General features: G+C 34.2%; 2 protein-coding genes and 1 pseudogene across 3 annotated transcripts; 2 read left to right on the top strand and 1 right to left on the bottom strand.

The window, feature by feature from the left end:
• The first annotated feature begins 3,554 nt into the window (after positions 1-3,554).
• On the top strand, positions 3,555-9,913 carry LOC149165281 (F-box/kelch-repeat protein SKIP6 pseudogene; annotated as a pseudogene). The gene is made up of 2 exons (XR_016260726.1): positions 3,555-9,287; positions 9,389-9,913. The product of XR_016260726.1 is annotated as an F-box/kelch-repeat protein SKIP6 pseudogene (transcript).
• On the top strand, positions 9,162-9,601 carry LOC149165282 (flavonol synthase/flavanone 3-hydroxylase-like). Its single transcript, XM_089429772.1, has 2 exons — positions 9,162-9,287; positions 9,389-9,601. Exons 1-2 carry the CDS (start codon positions 9,162-9,164, stop codon positions 9,599-9,601), a joined length of 339 nt encoding a protein of 112 aa, XP_089285898.1.
• An 8,926-nt stretch (positions 9,914-18,839) lies between the features above and the next one.
• LOC149165280 (flavonol synthase/flavanone 3-hydroxylase-like) lies at positions 18,840-19,663 on the bottom strand. The gene is made up of 2 exons (XM_089432272.1): positions 19,466-19,663; positions 18,840-19,364 (listed from the first exon to the last, which is right to left on the bottom strand). Exons 1-2 carry the CDS (start codon positions 19,646-19,648, stop codon positions 19,152-19,154), a joined length of 396 nt encoding a protein of 131 aa, XP_089288398.1. The 5' UTR covers positions 19,649-19,663; the 3' UTR covers positions 18,840-19,151.
• Positions 19,664-23,448: the final 3,785 nt, after the last annotated feature.

The following is a 23,448-nucleotide window of genomic DNA, read 5'->3' as shown; positions in this document are numbered from 1 at the left end:
AAGGATAAAATCTTAGTTGAAAGCATATCCTTGATAATAAACACTTTTTAATTGAAAGAACTACAAAAGGACTATATTTTCCTACTGATTTAAAAAAAAAATCTTATCAAATTTAACTAATCTTCTTAAATTTGAAGAAGGTTTATGTACTATACCTAAGGTATATTATAAAAAATATTATATGATGCACTAAATAAATATCATGCAATAATTGTTCTATAACTAATCAATATTACATATTAATGATTATATTACATAATAATTGTTATATGACTAATGTTATATAATACTTATTTATTAAACTATGATCATAAATCTAATAACATATCTTAAGTATATTACATTTTTTGAAATAAGAAAAAATTAACTAATGGTTACAAATATTTGTTTTTTTGGAAGTCAAATGTTCAAATCTAAAAAGAATTTTCCCATATTTACATTTATTTTATAGTAGAGCCAAAATGATTGAAATATTTTATTTATAATCTATTCTTTATTTTTTATAAATATTTTTTAAATGCCACATATTAATTTTATATAAAGAATTGGAAAAATTGCACACTTCTCTTTTATTATTTTTATTAGAAATTCTTATTAAGAAATAATTGTTTTTTTTTTTTTTTCACTTTCAAAATATATATATATATATAATAATATGGATATTTAAACACTTTTAACAAGTATAAAAATTATACATGTAAAATATTGTTAAACACTAATTTATAAAAAAATTAAAAAAAAACAATATTACCTGTTTTTAAATTAATATTTTTTAATAAATTTAAAAAATATAAAACTATTTAAATAAAATTTCTAAATTAATTATAATTATAATATTAATAACAATTACATTGCTAAATAATACTAATATTTATAATTTTATTTTTAAATACCAATTTTCCATAAATCAATATTTAATATTAACTGTTATTTAAATTTTAATTGAAATTGTAAAAATTAAAAACAAATTACTTGATTTGAACGCAGTGCGGTGAATGAGGCAACAACTTCAATATTTTTTTAAGGTAATTTTCAATGCATTAACCATTTTCTGGCATCTGCGGGTGCTGTACATTTATTCCATTGTGTGCGGGTGCTGTACATTTATTCTCTTGCACAAGCTGGCACTGGTGGCTGCTGTAGCCCTGTACTTTTTGAATTGTGAATATCAACCTCTGGCTATATAAACGGAGACGGAAAGGTGAATCTGCAATCGGGATAATGCTGTATGTTAAGTGAATTACCATTGAATGTTGTATAATGCTGTATATCATCCCCAGGGGTTAAATTTGACGCCCGTATGGACGTATTTTGCATTTTTACCCGTAAAATACGTTTTATTTTTGAACCTCCACGTCATGCGAAACTTGCCATTCATTTTCAAAACCGTCATATTGACGGGCATCTATAAAAAATTAAAAGTTTTAATTTTTTTTATAATTTTTCTTTATATATATTTTGAAAGAAAATGAGACTTGAACCATCGTTGCCCCATCACAATGTATCCATTACATAAATAATTGTTTAAGTTGCATATAATTTTCTTTTTGGTACTACGAAAGCATTGTATGTACCCACGTCAAGTCTACTCGAACTTTATCATCCGTAACCTTTCAAGCCGCAGGCTTCAAGTAATTCATGGTTTCTCTGTTAACTATTTCTGTTGAGGCGTTTTTAGTTTCACATTTGACTTATCATTTGATTGAAGGAATAGAAGTTTGCCTACATTCTTTGGGTTTTACATATCCTTGAAGGAATATCTACAAGGAATATCTACAATAGAATCCCTTATTCATTATATTCTTTTACGGGTTCTGTCAAAAATCTCTTGCCGAGGCAACAATTGCTTAGGTTTAATTCTTTAAAGAAATTTAGAGTGCATCTGCTCCCTCTCATACCTTTCTCACCGCAAGTACGCATGTCCAGAATTGATACATTAGAATTTTAGTTAAAATAATTATCTCCCTGTAACATTCTATCAAGGTTTTCCAATAATAATAATGTGAGGGTTTTCTTTTGCATTTTCGATATAGGGTTTCTATTGAGGGCTTTTATCGTCGAAGAAACCCTTTTCGACATAATACCAGGCTTGCAATGGTCAAAGATGGTTTGACCAAATAACCAATTATACTCAAGTTATCCCTCTCTCATTCTTAGAGTAGGTTTTCATGGGTTTTCAAGACATTTCTTCATGTGTGGGCATAATTTTAATTTTGATCAATGTCTCTATCTTAAGTAATTATAGGATATAACAGAATCTTATATTTAGTTATTGTCACGTTAGTATTTGGGTTTTCAAAACCCCAATATATTGTTTGGGTTTTCCAAATGCTCATGAATGATTATGGTAGAGATATGGGTTTTCACTTTGATAATATATTTAGTTTTCCTAATTATTTATATGTTTTCTAATATATTTTCAACATCACAGCAACTTGGAAAACTTTCCAGATAAATTAGTTGATGAGATTCTTATTTCATGTTTTTGGTTTGAAAATTATTTCACAACTATTGTTCTTTTATTGTACAATTTGAAATTAGATGAAACTTGTACAAATAAATTTTAAAAGTCATATGATGGGCAGTTTAAAAATAAAAACGTCATAAAAAAATTCCTTGACGGGTAGGGTCACCCGTCAAATTTAACCCCTGATCATCCCCATTAAGTCCGCAATCGGTGGCGGCTCCAAAATATTTAACGCTGGCACTCTAGTGAGTTTTATAACATGATTTGATGTGACTGTACGCTGTAGGTTTGTGACTGAGAAGACTGAAGTACATCACCTGTGCGACGGCAGTGGCGTGAAAGGCAGGCCTGTAAGTTTTCAGAGTGTTAAGTGTGTGACTGTTAAGACCGGTGACATCCACCATCTATATCTTTCTCTCTAACACTATCTTTTCATTTCACTCGTGTTTTCTCATCTGAATCGGCATTACCGGCGTTTCAAAATAAACTCTTTTTCAGAGTTCCATTCTGAAATACATGGCGCCACCGCTGTTTGTGCCAGGGACTTCTGGATTTCAGGTAAAAACACCTCGGCAGTCTCTCATACTCCAGGTAAAAACACCTCGACAGTCTCTCATAGGACAATTAACTGGTTTGTTCATCTTTTATGTAATAAATATTTGTTATCGCTGTACAGTTAGTGGAGTCGAAAATATTGGAGACGGTATATGGAATGGGTAGAATTGAAAAGAAAAAAAGTTTTTCAAGTATGTGTTTATGCCAGGGACTTCTGGAGTTCAGGTAAAAACACCTCGACAGTCTCTCATAGGACAATTAACTGGTTTGTTCGTCTTTTATGTAATAAATATTTGTTATGGCTGTACAGTTAGTGGAGTCGAAAATATTGGAGACGGTATATGGAATGGGTAGAATTGAAAAGAAAAAAAGTTTTTCGAATATTTGTTTGTGCGGATAAGCAGCACGCCACTTAGCCCGATACACTATCGGGCTAAGTGGCGTCGGGCTAAGTGACGTGCTGTTCTGAGGGCATTAAATACCCAATATATGGCTGGTTAACTCTTTCCTATTTACAATTAACAACTGAAGTATCTCGTCCCACGAAATGGCAGCAGGTGCATAGAGCAACCCCCCTTCATACGTGGTTTTTGGTTGTTTTCGTTTTTGATTGGGAACCTCCATGGATGGTGGAGTTCTTCTCCCTGGTTTACCAGACGATGTAGCGGTAGCCTGCATTGCTAGAGTGCCCAGATTCTTTCACTCCACTCTAGCCCAAGTCTCAAAACCATGGCGTTCCCTCCTCCAATCACCGCTATTCTTCTTCACAAGGCGCACCCTCAACATCCAACAAGAATACCTCTACATAATGCTTAGAACCCACACCTCCTCCTACAAATGGTATGTTCTGCAAGAACACTGTTCTCAGAAGAAGCTTTGTATACCTCTGCCCCCTATGCCCTCCCAGCCAGTGGGAGCAGCCTGCACAGTCTCCGAGGGCAAGATATTTCTCATGGGCGGTTCTGTGAACGACGTTGCATCGTCCACCGTGTGGGTTTACAATTCACATCACAACAGGTGGGGGGCTGCCCCTCGCATGAGGGTCCGCAGAGAATTCGCTGCAGCAGGAGCCATTGATGGCAAAATTTATGTATTGGGTGGGTGCCAGCCGAGCACTTGGGCAGGATCCACATCGTGGGCAGAAGTGTATGACCCCTGTAGTGAGGTCTGGAGCTCGATCTCCAGCCCACCCGAGATGAGGGAGAAGTGGATGCACGGGAACGCGGTACTGGAAGGCAAGCTTCTGGCAATGGCAGATAGGGGAGGAGTTGTGTTCGATCCTGTGACCTCCTCTTGGGATAATGTTTCGAAGAGGCTGGATATTGGGTGGAAGGGCAGGGCTGCTGTGGTCGATGGGGTTTTATTTTCTTATGATTTTTTGGGGAAGATTAAAGGTTATGACCCCAGGCAGGACAGGTGGCTTGAGCTGCAGGGGGTGCAAAAGTATTTACCCAAGTTTTTGTCTGGTGCCACTTTGGCCAATGTGGCAGGGAGACTCTATGTGGTGTGGGAGGGTCAGGGATCTAATAAGGAGACTGATCTGCTCTGTGCTGCCCTGGAGGTTGACAGGGAACCGAATGGGGGTTTGAGAGGCACGATACTCTGGTCTCAGGTTATCTTGTCTTTCCCAAGAGGAACCTCGACAGTTCAGTGTTTGTCGCTTGGACTCTGATAAATTGGGACAGGGAAGGAGATTTTACAGCCCTCGAAGCTATTCGAAGATGCCACAACATTGGTGATTTGACTGTATAATTCCTTGACTTCAGAATTATCATGTTACAGGCGTTTTGGTCTGCGTTGATGATGCTGTGTCACCGAGTTGACTCTTCAATTTGGGTTTGCGAATTCGTTGCCTGCGTGGTGTGAACTTTGGCTCGATCCTTTCGGATATCTGGAGCTTACTCAAATTTGGATATGGGAAGGTATGCTTCTAGTATGCAAGTATTTGAAGAGGCATAATTGCATTTCAATTGATCTAGGTAATGAAGGGCCAGTTCTCGGATGGCTATGTGTACTAGGCAGATTGGACGAGCATCCAGAGGATTCCATGAAAATGGGGCTGGTGACATTATATGATGTGGTCTCCTTTGCTACCAAAAGAGTCTGTCTTGAATTCTTCTTGTTTTTTGTCTGCTATGCATGTATTTGTACTTTTATTGTATTTTTCATATTTTTACTGTTGAAATAAAAATACTCGTTTTTTTGAAATGCAACACCACGCATTGTCAATCTGATCAAGAAGATGTATTACCAAATGTAATGAAGCAACCTTTTTCACTGCTGGAAGAAACCTTTAACCATGACTCCTGTTGATTGATGCAACGTTGTTCTGGTGATTTGTTTATTTATCCTTTTATGTTCTTATTCCTAGTGTCTTCATGTATCATCCATTTAATCTTTGTTCATCTGCTGCTCAGAAAATATCTCCTCATTTAGTATATCCTGGTTGAGTAAAATTGTTTGTTTGGAACACATTTAGCAGAATTGAAAGTTTGCTGTCCATCAAGCTGTGGTCCAGCAGCAAGTTGGAGTGCTTGCAACAATGACTCATGTACAAAACCTGGGAGGCTCGCTACCTGTGCTAACACCACTGTCTTTTTAACAATGCAGTTAAGGCCAGGTGCAAGGCCTGGGTGATTTTTATGGGGTAGGATTTTGATGCCTCACTGTTACAGCTCTTAGCTAGAGATAGTCTGTATCGAGCAGATAGTGTATATAATTTATACCCTCTCCAGCCATTTAGAGAAACTTAGCTATCTTCTACTTCACAGAATATGCTTGCAAGTTTCTTTGGTAGATGAAATACTTGCTGTTTACATGGAAAAAGTCAATATAATTCATTTCATGAGACATTTATGTTTGCTGTGAGACAGGTTGCTGTGCATGTTACCTTTCCGTTCATCTTTTAATATAAAACATCGGAATCAAATCAGATAGACATCTGGTCTGCAAACCTGCCCCATTAATCATGTAGTAAGTAACATCTGTCTGTCGAGATTGGTTAGTCCTCACAGTTGAATTAATCTTCATGACAGTAAGTTAAAAACTGCAATTATAAGCCAGTTCAGTGTATTTGGTTAGTCTATAAAGGTAGCATCTAGTAGACACAATCAGAGCAAAAGACCGTGAGAGACACCCTTTACCAAACTTTAGCTTATGAACATGAGTTAATCAGCGCAATGTCAAACGAAGATTAGACTAGGTAGGGCATAGGCTGATGTCCGCTAATCCATAAATGGGTGACCACCGAGGTTGTTGGTTGACAACATTATAAAGTTGTACGAACATCTGCAGGCTCATGTAGACTATTGGAAGCCAAACTCCCTATTAGGGTGGGTCCACATTTACACTGAGCTGAATCACCTAGCTGAGCTCCTCTTCTCATAAACATTCTGGGTCTGAGGTAAATGACAGGTGTCACTCTTGTGGGCATAGACTGTGAGCATCACACTAATAATACCTGCCCTGCAATTCACTTAATCAGGAACAAACGTCACAATCCCTCAACTTTGGAACTTTGTCAGTGTGTCACCAATATATACATTATTGCTTCTATTGTTACAACAAACCTTAAAAGCAGATCTCTATAGACCCTTTCTTGCATTATTCCAGAAGTTCTGTCATAACTCGGTCAGTATTTTCCTTAAACATCAAGCGGGCTTAAAATCATGCAATAACAATTTATTCCTAGGCTAAGAAACGTGACTTTATGGTTTTGTCCAACTTGACCCATGAGGATTGATCATGCATGCAATTGCTATTCGTTCCTAGGCTAAGTCATATGCCATTAATTGGTATTGGTTAAAACTTAATATTCTGCATAAGGATTGATCATGCACAAAGATGATGCTAGCTTCATCAAAAATAGAAAGCACATTGCAAGCTCATTTATATGGTTCCATAGGAGGCTACCGTCTCTGCAAACATGCCACGTATGCTCCCAATACTGGCCCTGGGTAAGAGGATTAAAGGTTGCGGTTTGCTTCATGAATGCAATTGGCAAAAAGATGAACCAGAAGTAATATTCAATAAACTAATTTTGCCATGAAATGTAATGCATAGGCTATATATTGCAATAACAAATTTTATTATGTACCTTGATGTAATACAGTAGTTTTGGAGAAACCCGGAACTCATCAAATCACTCTTGAACAGGAGCTGAAACAATATGTAACAAAGAACTGACTGATCTGCCCTTGGAACTAAATATGTTCAGCCATGGAAAGGTGAGAGAGTATAGGTGACTGATTGGTGTAAACAAGTTTAGGGCAGCAAATGATGAAAGATTCTTTCAAACTGAATGAAATTGCCCTTGGTGTTTGTTTTCAAATTTCAATACTAAAGTAGTATCTTCTGGAAACTAGTTGGTCAACTTCCTAGAGGCCAAGCTACTCTTTTGCAGTTCTGGGACACTCTAGGTCGAAAAGTGGCATAAATTGAAAAATGCAGGGGACACCTTTCCAAAGGAGGGACAAACTCCTTTTTGATAGAAAAGTTCCCGTAGATAGGCATTGTCACAGCAAGTGAAAATGGAAAAGACTCGTGATATTAATGCCCAAATATCGTAAAAGTGTTTTATGGAAAAATTAGCACCCAATCTCTCACGTTTGTGTTGCTCTCTGCAAAATCAATGCCAACCTCCCACTTCTCTGGTGCTCAATTTTGCTAGGGAATCGATTTGTGCTTAATAAACTCCCTAGTGCCGAAAGGGCTTATTACATTCTGAAAATTGCTGTTTACTTATTTGAGATGCAAACATCAGATTTCATTTCACTTCAGCTTCAGCAATGTGTTTTCATTATGATGGTTTTTAGATTAGTCGGACATAATTCAAAGGCTTCCGTCCTAACTTGAATGACTTTTTGCCTAGTTATCCTGCCATTTCATTTTTTACCTTGTAAACCAATCCTGTAATAGTTTCACAGTTATAAAAGGGAAACATTCTTTCTAGAGGGTTTCTATTTAAACTGGATGGTAATTATATAAATATATAATCTATCTTGAAAATGGAGACCATAGTCCATTTTCTCTTGTTGCAGTTACACATGTTTGCAATATTTGATTTTTTTTTTTCTCAGCATATATTCATGTTAATTGTCACAGCAGGTGAAAATGGAAAAGACTCATGATACTAATGCCCAAATATCGTAATAGTGTTTTATGGAAAAATTAGCACCCAACCTCTCACATTTGTGTTGCTCTCTGCAAAATCAATGCCAACCTCCCACTTCTCTGGTGCTCATTTTTGCTATGGAATCGATTTGTGCTTAAGAAACTCCCTAGCGCCCAAAGGGCTTATTGCATTCCGAAACTTGCTGTTTACTTATTTGAGATGCAAATATCGGATTCCATTTCACTTCCCAAAAGGACTTCAACAATGTGTTTGCATTATGATGGTTTTTATATTAGTTGGACATAATTCAAAGGGTTCCGTCATAACTTGAATGTCCTTTTGCTTAGTATTTCTTCCATTTCATTTTTGACCTTGTAAACAATCCTGTAATAGTTTCACAGTCATAAAAGGGAAACATTCTTTCTAGAGGGTTTCTATTTAAATTGGATGGTAATTGTATATATAATCTATCTTGAAAATGGAGACCATAGTCCGTTTTCCCTTGTTGCAGTTATTCATGTTTGCGATATTTGATTTTTTTCTCAGCATATATTCATGTTATCACAAGATAAGATTTGTGCTTCGTTGTGCTCATTTCTTTGCAAGATTTTAGGGTGTTTTTGTGATGGTCATATATATGATTATCCATAATTGCAGGAGCAACAATATATACAGTAAATATAATAAAAGGCATTATAGAAAAGAAAGGAATCTTCATAAGAAAAAAGGAGGGCAAACAATAAAACCCATGCTATTGGGTATTGAATGCCCTCTAAGACACCATATTTAATGCACTCTAAGAGCTTGACGGGACAGCCCTGGTCATTCTCCTCCGCCTCCGCCTCCGCCTTGATCGCCACCGCCACCACCATTCCATAAGAAAGCTCGCATATACGATACATACGATACACGATATACAATGTACGCATACGTACGCATTTAATTGGCGAATTTGAATTTTGAGTTTGAATGCGAAGCCCGCTCTCACAGCCGGAACTTGCTCTGGGAGTTGAGCCCCACACAGACATGTCGGCCCTCACTCTTCTTATACCAAACGAAGTTCCAGGACTTCAAGTGTTCAATGATGGTCACTGGGTTTCTGCCACTTACATTCCAAACGCTATCATCGTCCATATCGGCGACCAGCTGGAGGTTACTAAGTTTCTTTCTATGGGTTTTTCTTTGTTTTTTCTCTCTTCCTCTCTGGACTCGTAATACCATAAATTTTGATTGATGAATTTGTGGATGTGAAGATATTGAGCAATGGGAGATACAAGAGCGTTTTGCATAGGAGCGTGGTGAGCAAGGAGAGGGTGAGGATGTCGTGGCCAGTGTTCTGCACCCCACCTCTTGACACCGTCGTCGGCCCCATGAAGGAGTTGATCGATGAGAATAACCCTCCATTGTTCAAATCCAAAACATACAGAGAGTTCAAGCATTGTAAGATCAACAAGCTGCCCCAGTAGAAAGCTACCACTCTTGTTACAGCAGCTTTGTTTGTTTGCTTAATAATTCCAGGCATTAGTTATATAATCTCATGATCATCATAGCTTAACATGTAACTTTCATGGTAATCGTTCGTTTAATAGTTTCAGCTTTGAATAACTCTAGCCATGGTTGCTTAATGACTCTTGTGATGAGTACAATCTCATAGTCATGATGGCTTTAGTGTGTAGCTTTCATGGGTAATCGCTAAGGTTTCATGAGCAATAGTTTCAGCTATGAATAGTGTATGGTGCAAAATATGTTTTATCAAATAGTTTTCGGTGATTTCTCAACCGATCTGGCCATAAATTGCATTTAGTTTAAGAAGGCAAGGGTTTCAGTCCTTTGACATTATTTGCGTTTCGTTTAAAATGACAGAGGAAAATGGTTGGTTCAAATCATTTGGAATCCTCACATTTCTTATTATCATTATATTTCTATATAATCGTTCCTAAGATTGCTTTCAGAGCCTGCTTTCCATTTTCAGAGTCCTAAGATGCCTTTGAAAGCCAAGCTCTCCATTTTCAGTCTCCACATTCTTGGTTAATCTTGGATTAAAATGTTGTTGTCTCTATTTTCAGTCTTCATATTCTTGGTTAATTTTGGATTAAGATGTTGTTGGTGTAGGTATAGAAAAATATTTTATTTAATTAATAAATATTAATATTGATTTTTTTTTCAATTTCCTAACTTTATATTTAACTTTTGGCTACTAATTTTGATTCTTATGTATTTATTATAATTTTAAAATAAAAATTAAATTCTTATGTATTTATTATAATTTAAAAATAAAAATCTATTTTAAGTAATATTATTTGTATTACAAATATTTATATAAATATTTTTCCTGGATTTTAAACATTTAACTTTAAAATTTTGTTTTAAATGGAAAACAGTGGAGTGATAGATTGTCAATATCAATACTCAAATTGTCAAATCTATCTATTTCAATGAGCCCTGTTTATTTAATCGGTTAAGTTTAGTATATTTAGATTTTTTATTCAAAAATTAGTATTTCAGTGATATTACAATTTACTCAATTTTAAAAACAAAACTATATGAACAAAATAAAAAGTAATTTATGGAACACTATTTAAATATACTCGATATGCTAAAAGGTAAAAAAATTTAAATTTGCAAATAGATGTGATAGGAAGTTTGGGAAAAAATGATATATTTGAAGGAACCATCATCTTATGGCACTTTGTTTTTTTTTTTTTTAACTATAAATAAACAAAATTTTATGAACAAAATAAAATGTAATTTATGGTACAATACTAGATATGATAAAAAGTAAAAAGATTTAAATTTGCAAATAAGATGTGATAGGAAGTTGGGAAAAACATGACATATTTGAAGGAACCATTATCTTATGACACTATTTTTTTTTTTTTTTTTAACTATAAATAATGTAGTTAAGTTTGGAATCAAATAAGCATTTTCAATTTATCTAATTATTTGCTAGCTACATCCACACCAAGATCACATAATACCTTAAACACCCAGTAACATTGGGAACACATAGATATTGAGGCATTTGCAGCAAATGTCCAAAATTTACAATGCATTCTACATATCATTTACTTTTGTTTTACATTCTAGTAACTATAGAAACAACAAAATCATATAATAGAACATCATGAGTACAATAGGTATTGGTCACCTTGGAGTGGAGATTTGATCTTGGCCTTTCTACTACTACTTGCACTCCCTTGTTGTCATCTGTGTCCAAGTGTGAATGTTGATGTGCTCCGACCGAATGTTAGTGACCCACCGGTTGACCTCCAAGCATACTCTATGAGTATTCTTTTTCCCCACAGATCCCCTCGCTGCAATGGGCCTATACAATAGAGGAAGAAAACTAGTTGATGGAGGTGAGCACCCATGGTTAACGAGTCCCCTCTCTAAATGCCTTCACCTCACCAAACTCACTATAGCTCGTAGTCACTCACAATAACATAATCCCATCCATCGAACAGTAGGGTAAGCAAAAGTCCCATCTCCCATAGCTTGCCCTTTAATTTATAAGAGGCTTCATAGATGACACTTAGCACTTCATGCATAATTAATTATTTTTATTAATCCAAAACTCTGATTATTCACCCACCCATGTGTCACCCTCTTACTAAGGCTCTCCAAAATTATTTACTTAAAATTCTAATTCAAACATAATATTTTTCCTCACCCCAACGAGACTTTTTATATCTTCTCTTAGTTGTCTCTTGACCCCCTTTTTCTACTCAATTTGTGTTTGTTACTGAAGTGAACTGACAAGTATAAGATTTGGTCCCCCAACTACCTCTTAATTTAACTCAAATTGTCTCTTGGATGGAGATTCTTGTATTGGCTCTTGCCACATGGAGGTTCTATAAATGTCCTACAATCTAATTTATTAATATTTAATTTTATTCACCACCCTCTTTTCTTATGGGGTTAAAAATCCATTAGTACTAATCTTTTTAATTCGCTCTATGTCCATCCCCCCCACTCTTGCCTAGTAAAACACTTATGCACATTTTCTACTCAAAATTTCCCAAATGAGGGGAGGTAGAGTTCTCAAGTGGTCCAATTTTTTTTATTTCTTCCTATTCTCTCTTTACCCCAATTTTTTTTTCTTGGTTAGATAACTTGGCTTTAAAACTTTATTTACCACATTATGTGAATTAGTATGATTATCATATTATAGTAGTTTCATCATGATGCCTAGTGTGCAAAGTCGGTTATGCCCTTCAATAACTTCCCTTCGAAGTTCCAAGGGTGCCACGTCAAACAGTTTCTTCTTGATGCTAAGGATACGAAATCGGTCGTGCCCTTCAATAACTTCCCTTGAAGTTCCAAGCATGCCAATTTGTATGCCCTTCAAGCATATAATGATTACGAGGGGAAAGCTAAGTGTGATTGTGGGGAATGATATCCTCTCTTATGTCACCCTCTATAGTGAGACTAATGGTGTTGGGAATCAAGGAATATTCCTTGATGTGTGCCCCCCAGTAAAGTCCTCATCAACAACCCAAATTGGGACCTATCCCCATGACATCGTTATCTTCAAGGAGAAGGTATCCCAACCCTTCCATCCAAGTCATGATGAAATTTCTAGCAGGTGAAATCAGGGACATTGTCCTACCCCTCTCATGAAGTTCCATCTATCTGTACAACCCCATCACCCATATGTGAGTCATTCGGCCAAGCAACTAACATGTGCCTTCATCCACTAACATGTCATTAGAATTTACAACAAAATTCAAACTGAACTTTAAAATTTCAAAGAAAAATATTCAATTCCATCAAACTAGATGTCATCGACTCATCACATACAAATGCATCTAGTGTTCTCTTGCCATACTCGATAATCATTAGTAGTAATGTTTTACAATGTTAATCATTGAGATAATAACATATGTTAAATCATCAACATGACATATTCATCAACATCGTTGTTCACTATGAACCAAAACTAATGTAAGTAGCCAACATAATGAATGCGTCCATCACAACTATTATCATCATAATATTGGTAGAAAACATACATATCTATCACAACTATCATCATCATAACATCAACTAGGAAATAAACACATCCATCACAACTATTATTATCATAACATCGATTAGGAAATAAACACATCCATTACATCTATCATCGTCATAACATCAACTAGGAAACAAATGCATCCATCACAGTTGTTGTCATCACAACATCAATTAGATAACAAATATAACCATCACATCCACTAATAGTAGAGTCAAATAGCTAGATCCTCAACCTGAGGTCCTCAAAGAATACTGAGTGAGCCTTAATGCTATATTAATGATATTGTCATATCAGGGATAGTCAACTAGAGCGAGGCACTATAATATAAGTACAATTGATGTAAATTGACATTTTATATTGGGTACCATAATACTGTAACAAAAATTAATTATAAGTTAAAAAAATTTCATAATAAAATTGCAATGAAACTTCGATTAAAAATATTATTACATGTTTTATTCAAATTATATAAATTTAATTCATATATTAAATTTTTTATAATTAATATGCAATGAGCAGTCATTCTTGAAACTTGATTCCTAAGGTAACATTTTCATTGATTAGATAGATGCATAAGCACCCATATCAAAATGATTTAGGGTAGAGATTATAGGCACAAATATATGAGGATCTATGCCTATGTGGAGGGCATAGGGAAGTTCTTTCCTTCCGATCAAAAATATCATTAGTTGGGTTCCCCCGCAATGCTTGGGGGCTCCTTTGGCTGAATGACTATGCAGTCAGGGAATGAAAATGGATGCTTGATAGTATTGGATAATTACATATATAACACAACAACATAATCATTAGTGTAGGTGCTTGCATGGGCCCTTATAGGTATAGGTGCTTCTATTGGATTTAGCTAGGTAACCATCCCTTTAGTTGTACCGGAGGTTGCAGACAAAAAGTTCGCTTGAAACAAATTCTTGAAAAACTTTGCTTTCACTATTTTCATTCACATTTTCAGTCTGGGATTAGACATGAATACCTTACCCAATAAGTCTTGGAATTTCATGGGATAACCTAACCAAATTTCGTGGGGGCAAGGCCATATTTGATGCGATAAAAGTGCCACTTGATTGCCTAAAGAGAAGGTAGATAGATAGGGATACGAAAGAGGTAACTAAACCATGCCTAAGGATGGGAACTAAAGGATGGTGGATGGTATCTAAGCCCAAGGATGGGAACTAATAACTCAAGCCTAGTGAGGGCCTCTAAAGCTAGTGAATCAACGGATTATTGGGTCGCATTGATGCTAAACGTTGGTGAATCAATAGATTATTGGGTCGCGTTGATGCTAAACACTGGTGAATCAACAGATTATTGGGTCGCGTTGATGCTAAAGAAGCTGGTGGCATTCTCTCCGTGAGAAATTGGTTAATTCTCATAATCAGTTGTTGAATCAAGAACTTAATCAACAGGAGAAACTTTTGCTGAGTCAACAACCGAATCCACCACTCCTCAATCAACAGCATAACCAACTGATCAGAAGAAGGATTGGAAGGAAGACTGTTCGGTTACCTTCTTATAAGCAACCCATGTTCTAGCTATTGTATGGAGGTTGTTGCTTTTATGCCATTAGTACCTAAGGCTATCTGTCTTTGTTCTTTGAAAGGATATTATTTACTATTATAGTAGTTTGATATTAAGTTGCAGGGGTCAGATTTGATGTTATAGTGGCAATGAAATTGGTTTCTAAATCAGTAATGAAATTGGATGTAATGGCTTTAGTACCTGAGGTTATCTGTCTTTGCTCTTTGAAAGGATATTCTTTTCTATTAAAGTAGTCTGATATTGAGTTGCAAGGTCAGATTTGAGGTTATAGTGGTAATGAATTTGGTTTCTAAATCAGTAAATCAATAATGAAATTGGTTGTAATGGCTTTAATTTACCTTTGTTTCTCAACATAAATAACATTATTCATTATTCAACAAAAACATACCTGTATGTCTCCAACAATTGATGAATAGAATGAATGTAACATTGTGCACGCACTCAATTTGTATGTTTCCAACAACTTCTGAATAGAATGAATGTAACAGTGTCTCAACACTTTGATTGCATGTCTCCAATAGCTAATGCATAGAATGAATGTTTGAAATGAGAATGAGTAAGAGTTGATGTTTTATAGTTTTTTCATATAGAATTTAATTGGTAGGGAAGATAGGCATAGATTTCCATCTCCCAAATTCAAATGTGTGTCTTGGATTGATTTGTACATGATCAAGTGGTTGATAATCTTTGATGGTTGATCCATGTGCTTTCCTGTTTTTAATTCCTGAATTGAAAAGTCTGGTGTCTTTAATACTTGAATTCAAAGGGTTGGTGTCATTTATTGCATCCTTTGAACTAATTCCTGAATTGAATGTTGTCATTTATTGTCTTTAATCCTAAATGGAATGTTGAGAATTGAATGTTGTCATTCATTGTCTTCAATAGGTTGAATGGTTAAATACACATGTACATATGGTTGACACACATTTCACCTATTCTTGTGCAGGTATTACTGAGCAATGGGATGTGTTGCTCCAGTGGAAATATGTAGGTGATTGTTTGATGGGATAGGTGTACTCGTGAATAGAATTCAATGGAATGCTTTGTAGTGCATTTTGACTTATTTGGTAATTCAGAGCTAGAGATATTTGGGACATTATGTCTTGTCAATATGTGATGTTAAGGTTTGGTATTTGACACTTATTGGCCCAATCAATATGTGGGCCCATTTTGTACTAAATTATATAACTTATATAGCTTAATATAAACTATTTATGTGCATATTTTTGATGATTTATGAATATTTTTTTTTTTTTTATGGATGTGTGGGACCAGTACTATAACTAATATTGGTCCCTGCACAACAATAGAAGGCTCTCCCCTAATGGGATCATTATCGTTAAGTGGTAAAAATGAATTGGTTATAATTATTATACTTTGGGGCAGATAGGTAGGGCAAGATATATTGTTTTTACTTTTGCATTGATTAAATATTGTTTTTGTTTTAAGTAAAGTTGAACATTATAAATTGATTTGTGTAAAAAAAAAAATATAAATACAAATTAATTATTTTTAAATAATATTGAAATTCATTTAAATATTAGGAACTGAAGTTATTTATTTTTAAATAATATTAAAATTCATTTATTTTCAATATTATTGTTTAATAATGAACATAAAATAATTTGAATATAATATCATTGATAAAGAATATTGTACAACTCCTCGACTCAATTATTTTTAGATAATATTGAAATTCATTTAAATATTATGATATGAAGTTAATTATTTTTAAATAATATTAAAATTCATTTATTTTCCATATTATTGTTTAATAATTAATAATAGAAAATAATTTAAATATAATATAACTGATAAAGAGTATTGTACAACTCCTCCACTCTTTACTTTTTTACTTTAAAATTGGACCACTTGAGAACTCTACCTCCCCTCATTTGGGAAATTTTGAGTAGAAAATGTGCATAAGTGTTTTACTAGGCAAGAGTGGGGGGATGGACATAGAGCGAATTAAAAAGATTAGTACTAATGGATTTTTAACCCCATAAGAAAAGAGGGTGGTGAATAAAATTAAATATTAATAAATTAGATTGTAGGACATTTAGAGAACCTCCATGTGGCAAGAGCCAATACAAGAATCTCCATCCAAGAGACAATTTGAGTTAAATTAAGAGGTAGTTGGGGGACCAAATCTTATACTTGTCAGTTCACTTCAGTAACAAACACAAATTGAGTAGAAAAAGGGGGTCAAGAGACAACTAAGAGAAGATATAGAAAGTCTCGTTGGGGTGAGGAAAAATATTATGTTTGAATTAGAATTTTAAGTAAATAATTTTGGAGAGCCTTAGTAAGAGGGGGACACATGGGTGGGTGAATAATCAGACTTTTGGATTAATAAAAATAATTAATTATGCATGAAGTGCTAAGTGTCATCTATGAAGCCTCTTATAAATTAAAGGGCAAGCTATGGGAGATGGGACTTTTGCTTACCCTACTGTTCGATGGATGGGATTATGTTATTGTGAGTGACTACGAGCTATAGTGAGTTTGGTGAGGTGAAGGCATTTAGAGAGGGGACTCGTTAACCATGGGTGCTCACCTCCATCAACTAGTTTTCTTCCTCTATTGTATAGGCCCATTGCAGCGAGGGGATCTGTGGGGAAAAAGAATACTCATAGAGTATGCTTGGAGGTCAACCGGTGGGTCACTAACATTCGGTCGGAGCACATCAACATTCACACTTGGACACAGATGACAACAAGGGAGTGCAAGTAGTAGTAGAAAGGCCAAGATCAAATCTCCACTCCAAGGTGACCAATACCTGTTGTACTCATGATGTTCTATTACATGATTTTGTTGTTTCTATAGTTACTAGAATGTAAAACAAAAGTAAATGATATGTAGAATGCATTGTAAATTTTGGACATTTGCTGCAAATGCCTCAATATCTATGTGTTCCCAATGCTACTGGGTGTTTAAGGTATTATGTGATCTTGGTGTGGATGTAGCTAGCAAATAATTAGATAAATTGAAAATGCTTATTTGATTCCAAACTTAACTACATTATTTATAGTTAAAAAAAAAAAAAATAGTGTCATAAGATAATGGTTCCTTCAAATATGTCATGTTTTTCCCAACTTCCTATCACATCTTATTTGCAAATTTAAATCTTTTTACTTTTTATCATATCTAGTATTGTACCATAAATTACATTTTATTTTGTTCATAAAATTTTGTTTATTTATAGTTAAAAAAAAAAAACAAAGTGCCATAAGATGATGGTTCCTTCAAATATATCATTTTTTCCCAAACTTCCTATCACATCTATTTGCAAATTTAAATTTTTTTACCTTTTAGCATATCGAGTATATTTAAATAGTGTTCCATAAATTACTTTTTATTTTGTTCATATAGTTTTGTTTTTAAAATTGAGTAAATTGTAATATCACTGAAATACTAATTTTTGAATAAAAAATCTAAATATACTAAACTTAACCGATTAAATAAACAGGGCTCATTGAAATGGATAGATTTGACAATTTGAGTATTGATATTGACAATCTATCACTCCACTGTTTTCCATTTAAAACAAAATTTTAAAGTTAAATGTTTAAAATCCAGGAAAAATATTTATATAAATATTTGTAATACAAATAATATTACTTAAAATAGATTTTTATTTTTAAATTATAATAAATAATTAAGAATTTTATTTTTATTTTAAAATTATAATAAATACATAAGAATCAAAATTAGTAGCCAAAAGTTAAATATAAAGTTAGGAAATTGAAAAAAAAATCAATATTAATATTTATTAATTAAATAAAATATTTTTCTATACCTACACCAACAACATCTTAATCCAAAATTAACCAAGAATATGAAGACTGAAAATAGAGACAACAACATTTTAATCCAAGATTAACCAAGAATGTGGAGACTGAAAATGGAGAGCTTGGCTTTCAAAGGCATCTTAGGACTCTGAAAATGGAAAGCAGGCTCTGAAAGCAATCTTAGGAACGATTATATAGAAATATAATGATAATAAGAAATGTGAGGATTCCAAATGATTTGAACCAACCATTTTCCTCTGTCATTTTAAACGAAACACAAATAATGTCAAAGGACTGAAACCCTTGCCTTCTTAAACTAAATGCAATTTATGGCCAGATCGGTTGAGAAATCACCGAAAACTATTTGATAAAACATATTTTGCACCATACACTATTCATAGCTGAAACTATTGCTCATGAAACCTTAGCGATTACCCATGAAAGCTACACACTAAAGCCATCATGACTATGAGATTGTACTCATCACAAGAGTCATTAAGCAACCATGGCTAGAGTTATTCAAAGCTGAAACTATTAAACGAACGATTACCATGAAAGTTACATGTTAAGCTATGATGATCATGAGATTATATAACTAATGCCTGGAATTATTAAGCAAACAAACAAAGCTGCTGTAACAAGAGTGGTAGCTTTCTACTGGGGCAGCTTGTTGATCTTACAATGCTTGAACTCTCTGTATGTTTTGGATTTGAACAATGGAGGGTTATTCTCATCGATCAACTCCTTCATGGGGCCGACGACGGTGTCAAGAGGTGGGGTGCAGAACACTGGCCACGACATCCTCACCCTCTCCTTGCTCACCACGCTCCTATGCAAAACGCTCTTGTATCTCCCATTGCTCAATATCTTCACATCCACAAATTCATCAATCAAAATTTATGGTATTACGAGTCCAGATAGGAAGAGAGAAAAAACAAAGAAAAACCCATAGAAAGAAACTTAGTAACCTCCAGCTGGTCGCCGATATGGACGATGATAGCGTTTGGAATGTAAGTGGCAGAAACCCAGTGACCATCATTGAACACTTGAAGTCCTGGAACTTCGTTTGGTATAAGAAGAGTGAGGGCCGACATGTCTGTGTGGGGCTCAACTCCCAGAGCAAGTTCCGGCTGTGAGAGCGGGCTTCGCATTCAAGCTCAAAATTCAAATTCGCCAATTAAATGTGTACGTATGTGTACATTGTATATCATGTATCGTATGTATCGTATATGCGAGCTTTCTTATGGAATGGTGGTGGCAGTGGCGATCAAGGCGGAGGCGGAGGCGGAGGAGAATGACCAGGGCTGTCCCGTCAAGCTCTTAGAGTGCATTAAATATGGTGTCTTAGAGGGCATTCAATACCCAATAGCATGGGTTTTATTTTTTGCCAAAAAGGAGCCACCTCTAAAGACTAAATGTTCTCCTTCCTTCAAGTAGGCTCACAAATATAGGCTGCCCTGTATTTAACTACACTGCGTACAGTTGAATAGGGAACTGATCCATGTGATCATTAACTCGTATAATAAATAAGGAGCTGGGAGGGCCATTTTCCCCATTACCCAATAATTTCAAGGTACATGTATGCTTCCTGTACATAATTGTAGCTTATGATTGCTTTGTACCGTCTTCAATCAAGGATGATGTATGAGTGGATCATCATAAGCCTTAGTTATATTACCACAAATGCGAAATAGGGTTTTGTGGTATGAGAAATGGTCCTTACCTACCAAGCTTCATTGTCATAAATCAAATGAGTTTCACATCATAATGAAACATCAAATCTCATCACAATGCAACCCTAAGTCTCATTAAATTAAAACAACACATGTTCTCATCATAATAGATTGTAGTAATATTAGAATCATAATCTGCAGACTGGTGTATGCATCGCATTAAAGATTTGGAAATGTCAAATTTACAAGTTATAGTGATGACATGAAATTAGATCTAGTGGACAAGTCATTGGAGATTAGTAATTAAATTCAAAAGAATGGTACCTGAGAAATGTTAGGCTATTTCAGTAAGGAAAGAATGAAACAACATCATATATGCGCACTGTTTGTAGAAATTTTAGGTTCTTCTAGCCCTTCCCGGTTTTAGTCTGTTTTGCATAGAGTTTAAGGTAAGCATTCACATATTGAATAAGAAGCTAGGAATTTTGGTCAACACTGACCCTGGAAAAACCTACAAAGGGAAAACTAGTATAAAATAGGAGTTTTATTTTTGCTTTTCACAGAGAAATGATTACAGCATTAAAAATATATTTAAGGACTTCTTTCTCCTTTAAAAGATTGTACCAGCTTCTAGAAATTTGGGCCACTGATTGCTACCATTTTTATTTTCATCTTGAATTATCTTATTCCTAAAAGAATACCATGTCAGATAAACCAAACAGATACCAAAATCAAATCCCTACCTAAGTGATGTTCATAGGAGGCTTATCTCATCTACAAGATCAGCCCACATTAGCATGTACATGTATAATCATAAACATATCCATGTAATAACATAATATCACAAAAACATCATGCATGATCATACCAAGTCTATACCTTGATCCATGTGTGAAAACCATAACCTTGACAACATCAAACTTATCCAAAAAGAGTGAAACCATGCTATGATACCACCCTATGGTATTAGATATGACCCAAAGAGAATCAACCCGCTCTGATACCACTGTGTAACTGCGTCCTCCCTCCTTTACCCACTTCCACCAGCTTGCCCAGGGTAAACATGAGTTTAGGGTCACTATGATATGAGTCAACCTTGTATGCGACCTTAAGGAAATGGAGTCGACAACTTAAGACCTTACTAACTTTCCTCATGTGTCACATGACCTTTAGGAGTAACCCTAACCCTCTAGGTGTCAAACCTGTGAGACAACTCACTTTTTCCCTTAACTTGAGCCCTAATCACTCCCTTGCTGAGGCCTCCATGTGACTATGGGTTCCGAGTCGCTCCCATAGGCTTGCATCAATGTGACTCTTGCATTTTTTTGCCAATGCAGTGCCAACGACTGCATAAATTAAGGCTACTTTCTAGGGTTGGGGCCATGCCTTAGGCCATAAATCCATGAAACATCCAGAAATCATAAAATACATGAAGACAATGCTTACAAAACAAAATTGGAACTAGGATTTAACCTAACCATCCCCAACCCGGACTAACATTTTGTCAAACACTTGGTAGATATGAAAGGCTTAACATAAGGAATGAATGCAAGGTTGAATATAAGGGACTGAAAAATTAACTGAGGTTTAACCAAAAGGTTTGTCACATTAGTTCTCGTATCATCAATTATGTCTTTCATTCATTATATTCAGTTACACGTAAAAGCATGAATAAAGCCATGACCGAGAAGTGTCATATAACCATGCATATAACCAGTATACAACCATTAAATCCATATAATAACCCATGCATTTCCACCTAGTTTTATATATATATATATATATATTTGAATTCATTTCTTATTGTTATGTAATTTTAGTGCGTCAAAATATTTTAATTAATAATTATAATCAAGAATTTTTTTTAAAGATTTACTTTTTACTTTTATGTAATCTTATCGAGTCGAAATGTTTACATAACATGACAATCTCTCGATGGAAAGTATCTCTCTTTTCAAAAATGTAATAAACTTAAATTCAAAAAACATTATAAAATATTTTGGTTGTGAAATGAGGGATGGTTCTTTGGCATGTATTTATGAGCAATAGTATTGGCCCATGGTATTTTTAAAAAACCCATTTACAATTTAATAAAGTGGAGGCAAATATGAGCGATTAAAAATCTTGTTATACCCTAAGTATTAAGCTTCTATGGGCTTTTTAATAAAATTTAAATATGATTGTAAAATTATTATTTTAATTTATATGGTAAAATGAATCTTAATTTATAGTTACTATTTATATATTTAATGTGATATAGGGTTTGGATATAATTCAAAAGTAATTATAACATTTTTCCTTTTAGATTTAATTAGAAAAAATGTCAAATTAAATTAAGATAATTTTTTTTATAAAATATTTTGATTGTGAAATAAGTTATGGTTCTTGGGCATGCGGTATTGATAATACATGGGATTGGCCCATGATATTGTAACAAATCCTATTTAAAAGTTAATAATATCCATGATGAAATGAGGATGAATATTGATAATACATGGGATTGGCCCATGATATTGTAACAAATCCTATTTAAAAGTTAATAATATCCATGATGAAATGAGGATGAATATCCATGGTTAAGAAACTTATCGTATTGCTATAAAATATTATGATTGTGGAATAAGTTATGTTATTTTGGGCATGTGGTATTGATAAACCATGGTATTGAAATAAAGCCTATTTACACGTTAATAATATCCACGGTAAAGTGGAGGTGGATATCCATGGTTAAGAATCTTTTCATATTGTTATAAAATATTTTAGTTGTGAAATAAGTTATGGTTTTTGAGCAATGTGGTATTGATAAGCCATGGTATTTTCCCATGGTATTGAAAAACAATTATTCATAAGTTAATAATAAAATCAACATATAAAAAAATTAATTTTATTATTTTTATCACTTTAACGTTCTATTAGTAATTTACCAATCTATCTTAATCCGTTATTTTATTTTATTTTTTAAATTAAATTTTTATTTTATATGTGATTTTACTTAGTCAAAATATTTTTAATTAATAATTATAATTAACAATTTTTTTAGTTTTACTAGTTATTCTTATGTAATTTTATCTAGTGAAAATGTTTACATAACATAACATAATAGGATATTACAACATCTCTTCCATAGTTGAAATGTAATAAAATTATTATATATATATATAGTTTTACTTGTTATTCTTATGTAATTTTATCTAGTGAAACTGTTTACATAACATAACATGATAGGATATTACAACATCTCTTCCATAGTTGGCTCGAAAGTGTCTCTTGGCCAAAAA

Source organism: Pinus tabuliformis, chromosome 5_1, assembly GCF_031772625.1.
Source record: "Pinus tabuliformis cultivar Carrire ecotype Pingquan chromosome 5_1, CPIR1, whole genome shotgun sequence".
In the NCBI taxonomy this organism is placed as follows: domain Eukaryota; kingdom Viridiplantae; phylum Streptophyta; class Pinopsida; order Pinales; family Pinaceae; genus Pinus; species Pinus tabuliformis.
The sequence above is the reverse complement of the archived record's forward strand: the minus strand, read 5'-3'. Positions and strand labels throughout refer to the sequence as shown.

Bases quoted from the DNA above. Each gene is read 5' to 3' on its own strand.
- LOC149165282 (XM_089429772.1), top strand. From the start codon at position 9,162: ATGTCGGCCCTCACTCTTCTTATACCAAACGAAGTTCCAGGACTTCAA. The intron at 9,288-9,388 runs GTTACTAAGTTT...GTGGATGTGAAG, and splicing joins ATATCGGCGACCAGCTGGAG to ATATTGAGCAATGGGAGATA.
- LOC149165280 (XM_089432272.1), bottom strand. From the start codon at position 19,648: ATGCGAAGCCCGCTCTCACAGCCGGAACTTGCTCTGGGAGTTGAGCCC. The intron at 19,365-19,465 runs GTTACTAAGTTT...GTGGATGTGAAG, and splicing joins ATATCGGCGACCAGCTGGAG to ATATTGAGCAATGGGAGATA.